This window comes from Staurois parvus, unplaced genomic scaffold (genome assembly GCF_062004578.1).
Source record: "Staurois parvus isolate SC_StPar_1 unplaced genomic scaffold, SC_StPar_1.0 ptg001328l, whole genome shotgun sequence".
Taxonomy (NCBI): Eukaryota; Metazoa; Chordata; class Amphibia; order Anura; family Ranidae; genus Staurois; species Staurois parvus.
Genome location: NW_028319124.1, coordinates 4,614,250 through 4,620,381, shown reverse-complemented (window position 1 = coordinate 4,620,381; position 6,132 = coordinate 4,614,250). Strand labels below are relative to the sequence as shown.

At 37.7% G+C, this 6,132-nt stretch overlaps 1 protein-coding gene across 1 annotated transcript; it reads left to right on the top strand.

Moving 5' to 3' along the window:
* The first annotated feature begins 340 nt into the window (after positions 1 to 340).
* Positions 341 to 3,783, top strand: LOC149436953 (nodal homolog). Its single transcript, XM_089661334.1, has 3 exons — positions 341 to 620; positions 1,495 to 2,249; positions 3,631 to 3,783. The coding sequence occupies exons 1-3, from the start codon at positions 341 to 343 to the stop codon at positions 3,781 to 3,783; spliced, it is 1,188 nt and encodes a 395-aa protein (XP_089517460.1).
* Positions 3,784 to 6,132: the final 2,349 nt, after the last annotated feature.

Here is a 6,132-nt window from a genome sequence, read left to right as displayed (position 1 = left end):
GGGTGTATGTAGACTTTTACTGTAATGTTACAACCGACCCTACCCGTTCAGAATGAGGCATGAAGTATCATAGGATTTGCAGCTTTGACATTTTGCAAGAATCCCACTGTGGAGTCATTAGTTTAGCAGCAGGGAGCCATTGAGTTGACATGGCCCTAGAAGTGATTGGCTTTTGATGCTAAGGTCATGTAGACCAAAAGGTCATTAGGTGTGAAGAGTAAAGGAACAGCTCAAGCCTCCCTGCTATATATACAGTGGGCACAACCAGTGTTAACTCAGAGAGTGTGAGAACTGGCAACATCTCCAGAATTAAGGGGCAACACAGAGAAGTTGAGTAGAAATGATTGCGCTTAACACTGCACTGAGTTTTGCACTACTGTTCATAGTGCATGGGATACCCACACTTTTTGAAACAGAGTCAAGAGTTGGTCTTCCAGGATCTGACCTGGGCTTAAAACTTTCATCCATCCTTCCCGGAAAAAGACACCTACAAAATATGAAGTATCCTTTGTATATGATGCAGCTCTACCACAATCAACAAACAATGAGGAATGAGTCAAAATTATTTGAACGAGCCAACGTATCAGATTATGACACCGTGCTAAGCCTTGTTGCAAAAAGTAAGTAAATACATCTTTAATTTCTAAGCAAGTTTAGAAATATATTTTCTTTAATTAGATCTCAATTTTAGCAGCTAAAACATTTAGTTTGCTAAAGCACTGTTTTTTTTAATAATGATCTTTATTAAAGCACATTAATGTTCACTTTTTTCATGCTTTGTTGCATCTCAGCACTGCTGATCGCCTCCAGACTCTTTGCATCTACATGCACTCCAGTAAGGGCAGCATGGTGGTTCTCAGGGCGAGTTCCCTTATGGTGTCAACAGTAGGCCATTCCTGCAGAATATGTGTATAAATAGCCACTTGTCATCTCCAGTAAAAGCCATGCAACAGGGTGACAACATAGAAGCACATTTGGGGAACAGGGACATAGTGCTGTCACCCTATAACCGGAGTTTTCTGAAGAAAAGCTGGACCACCAAGTGTTATTTTATTGAAAGCTGAAGTTTTAAAATGACTGAAAATCACACTAACATGTTACAGCTTATATGGGATAAGATTTAAGCGATTGGTTTTATTTTAAAATTAATAGGCATTTTTTCCCAAGTTTAGTGATGCATTCACTTTCAAATACATGTAGTAAAAGTAATATGATTAACTGTTTTTCAAGTGGCCAAGGAATGACCCTTTTCTCTTTCCTCTAGTCAGGAAGATGGACGGTCTGTTACAAGACTTACCCCTGTTGAGTATAAGTGTTAAAACACTTGTTATCCAACTATTTTTTGTGTATTGAGTGTCTAGGACTATTCCTGTCTGGCCACCATACAGACAGCAACTTGACACATTAGATGCTCTTGTTAGTGACATCTAGGAAAACAAAGCTGCAAAACAATATATGAATGTTAATATTTTGGAACCGGTTTGTTTCTTGCAGATTTTACAGAAGTCAATAACCGCCTCAAGTTGTCTTTCGATATGTCCTCGATTTCTAGCAGCAATGAGTTACAGTTGGCCCAGCTAAGGATACACATCCCTTCATTCCCGATATTAGAGAACAAAACCTTAGAGATCTATCACAGCAAGAAAGGAAAAGAACTCTACCTTGGTTCATTCAAGATAGATCCTGCTACCTTCAAAGGTTCTTCCTGGGCTAGCTTTGACCTTACTCAAATGCTTCAGCTCTTCCTCCAGCACATAAGAGAAAGTTACATAGATGAGCACATAAAGTCCAAGTACATGACAGAGAAAGCCATGGACACCGATATAGAATTTGAACCAAAACACAGTAGACAACAGACCACTTATACATTCAGTGCAGACAGAGTTGTGCTTGTGGTGTTTGCAAAGGACAAGTCCTATGACAGCATATCTGGTTCTCCTAGTCTCATAAAAACAGTGGAGTCATCAAAGTATGTTGCACTGGAGAAAGCTAGCAGAATATCAGCCATCCGGAGACACAGAAGGAACAGGAATGAGAACCACCATACGCTGATAAACAATGTGCCTTCGAGGCCTGTAGAAAATGGGAAACCTTTGTGCCGAAGGGTGGATATGGTTGTAGACTTTGGTGAAATTGGATGGGGAGATTGGATTGTCTATCCCAAGAAGTATAATGCCTACAGATGTGAGGGCGCCTGTCCAATCCCATTGAATGAGACATTCAAACCAACAAACCATGCTTACATGAAGGTAAGAGAAGGGATGCGACCCAATTTAAATAATATATTTTTAACATACTACATAATGCACGAATGCCAACTGCACAAAAATATGTTAGGATGGAAGTAACCCAGCTCTGTATGTAATTATGTATACAGCATTGATGACATAATTGAAGGACAATGGTAACTCTAATCTGACATTAGTCATTTCAGAGGTATATGTCATTCTAAAATTGAAACCATTATTTTTTTTTTTTTAGAATATTTTAGTCATATACATGACTATGGTCAGATTAATGTAAAGCTATGGATCAATGAGAGTTATTGTGTTAAAAAAAATCTGTATATACCGTAGTTATAAGACTATAGACAGACATTCAAGAAACCAAATACGCTTATTACAGGATGTGCTTCCTGCTTAGGAGTCCTGCACAGTAACTGTGCTTCACCTTTCCCTCTCAGTGAACATTTTATTAACACCCCAGACTGGATGGGACACAACAGGCTCTCTATGATTCTAAAGCAGGATGCAAACCACATTCCCTGTTATATATAGATCACTATTGAAAGACAATTTTAAAATATGTACATGAAATAAAATGATCAAAATACGATACAGCAGTCAAATATACACACAAAAGACATACACTACTTTCCAAGAAGTGTAACAATAATTCAAAATTTGTACTTAGTGTATATACTCCTTAGTTTCCCTTTTACTGTCAACAAGTGAAAATATATCTGTATATAAGGTTCATATGCTGTTTGCATTCTATAGAATCTTGTCTAGCAAAAATAATGTAAAAGCTGTTTAGTAGGTCATCTTCACATTTTTTAGTTTCTTTAATGTGCTTTTAATGGTACTCATCTAATCTGTGACAGAAACATAGGCAGTTAGATAAAAAATAAATACGCAGGGGTTGAATTACTAAAACTTGAGTATGCAAAATCTGGTGCAGCGGTGCATGATAGCCAATCAGCTTCTAACTTCAGCTTGTTCAATTAAGCTTTGACAAAAATATCTGGAAGCTGATTGGTTTCTATGCACAGCTGCGCCAGGTTTTGCACTCACCAGTTTTAGTAAATCAACGCCATAGATAGAGACTCAAATAAATATAAAGCCTTTTTAAAATCTAGTTTTGCTAAATAATTAAAATATAAAAAAATACAAAAACATAATATCAAAATTTACTTTGTAAAGAAATTATGCAAGAATTCTGACTGGGAAGCAACCTTACCTTTCAGATCATGCTGTTGTGTTTATTGTCAATGAATCAGCCCCGTTATCTGCATTATTAGGTATTAAAAAATAGGTATTATAATATTGTCATATGAGAAAGGGATTTATTATTTGTGTCATAACCCCAACATACACATTGCAATTCACATTTTTCTTCTTGTTTTTTCAGAGTGTGGTGAAGCTGTACCAGCCTGAGAAGGTGGAATGCCCAGCCTGTGTCCCAGTGAGAATGAGCCCATTGTCCATGCTGTATTATGAAGGTGGTGATGTTGTCTTAAGGCATCATGAAGAAATGATTGTGGAAGAGTGTGGCTGCAGCTAGACCTTTGTGTATATACAGTATCTTCATATGCCCAGATAAACTTTATATGTAAATATTGTATATATATATATTTATATTTATGAAAAAATAAATACTAGATGTTTTGTACAGGGGTCAAGGTATTGTTTTTAATAATAAAAATGTAAATTAAAAATGTTTTATCTTCAAAATATATATTAAACAGGTTGGTGAATGAAAAATTCCAAGAGTTCTGGGGCATTTTAATTAAATACATAACCAATGGTCAATGTTTCTAATTCTACTTTGGGATTTAAAGCTGGCCATACACATTATAATCTGATTGTACATTCTCCATATAATCCCCTTTATGCAGGCCATAGACGGGTCGTTTATCGGCCGAATTTTGGTCCGCACGAAAAATCGGCTGATAATCACGCCGTTAGTGGGGCCAGCCCGTCGGCCGTTTTTCGCAGATCTCCTCATTTATTTTTATCGGTCATGCTGGAAAATACGCAAAAAACAGCAATTTTTTGTGGAAATGGGTGGCAGCATCAGCAACGGAGCCGACCGATTTTTCGTTTATGGCCTGCCTTAGATTTACTAACAACCATGTAGTGAGATGATCTCTATATGGAATTAATTGATTAGGCAGGTCCTCTCACTGCATGGTTGTTGGTTGTTTACTGCAAAGCTGTTGGTAAAGGAGATTGTAAAACCTGATTGTATTTATGACAATCATATGCCCAAGCAGGCTCCCCTTTAACTAACCCACATATTTGAACTTTCCTTTTTCTATCCCTAAGCTCTGTTCAGCCATCAGGAGAAAAGTAACACCATGTGTGAATTTACCATCCTCCCTTGAGGAATCCACACATCCAGCTATTGTATTCAAGTGGGTGCAGCACCCTCAGCTTCTTCAATTCCAAAACAGTGACTGCATCTGATAATTTTCTGCCCAGCACCTTCAGTTTTTTTAGTTGAGTTTTGTTGAATTTGGTGGTGCTGATGGGACAGGAATTGGCCAAAATTTGACTCTTGTATGGCCAGGACAGTACTGATTGGACTTTCACTTGACGTGGGTCACATGCACTTCCATACCCAGAAGCCCCAGGTGTCTCCTTTGCCACCCAACACTGAATGATGCTGGGGAGAGCAAAAGGAGATTAATGTGCATTTCCACTTTTGCAGTCAAAGCTGCTCCTCTACATGTTTGCTATGTGTTATCATTCACACAGGATACCTAAGAATAATTTTTAAAAACTTCCTACCTTTCTGGTTGTTTCTTTGGGACAGGTTTATATGTAGGACACTTGTATTGTTCAGAATAACTTGCAAGGTGCACTTAGGGGATTGATTCATTTAAAAATGCATTAGCATTCAGTGTACCAACAAAACCCTGAGGTTTGGCAACCTGCGTTCAACTATAATGACATTTAAAAAAAAAATCCTTATCTATTGCAGCTTTGTCTGTACATTAACCCCTTGCCACCCGTTCACAGTACATCTACTGCGAGCGGGCAGAGCAGCTGCAGGCTCGGCAACATACATGTACATTACTGCTTGTGCGCAACCCCTGCTGACCTGTGGTGTGACTGGAGACAGCACAAGTTTGAAAGTAGGTTTCAGCCAAAGATTTCTGGCTGTTTCTCCCCTCCCCCAAAGCAGGTAGAAAAAAACAGCCAGATCTGTGAGTAAAAGCAGCACACATTACACTTGTTAGGTACACAGTTAACCCCTTGATGTTAACCCCTTCCCACCCAGTGTCATTAGTACAGTGTACAATATTATATCTGATCACCGTATCAGTGTCAATTGCAATTTCAGTGTCAGTAAGTTAGTGTCCCTCCCAGCCAGTGTATGTTAGTACCAGATTGCCATCCACACTATCACAGTCACACTATAAGTCACAGATCATCATCATTAGCAGTACAGCGTCTATAGCTGCGTAAATTCCAGTATATATTGTATACCATAGTTTGTAAATGCTATAACTTTCACACCAACCAATTAATATACACTTATTGTGCTTTTTTTACCAAAGACATGTAGCATAATATACTTTGGCCTAAGTTTATGAAGAAATGTGATTTTTCAATTTGTTTATTGGATTTGTTTTATAACAAAAAGTAGAAAATGTTGTTATTTTTTCAAAATGTTCTGTATTTTTTCATTTATATAATAAAAAATTAAAAACCCAGTGGTGATCACATACCACCAAAAGAAAGCTCTATTTGTGTGAAAAAAATTATATAAATTTCATTTGGGTACAGTGTTGCATGACCGAGCAATTGCCAGTTAAAGTAGAACACTGCTGAATAGCAAAAAATACCCTGGTCATGAAGGGGATAAAATCTTCTGGAGGTCAAGTGGTTAAAATGCTGTCCTCTG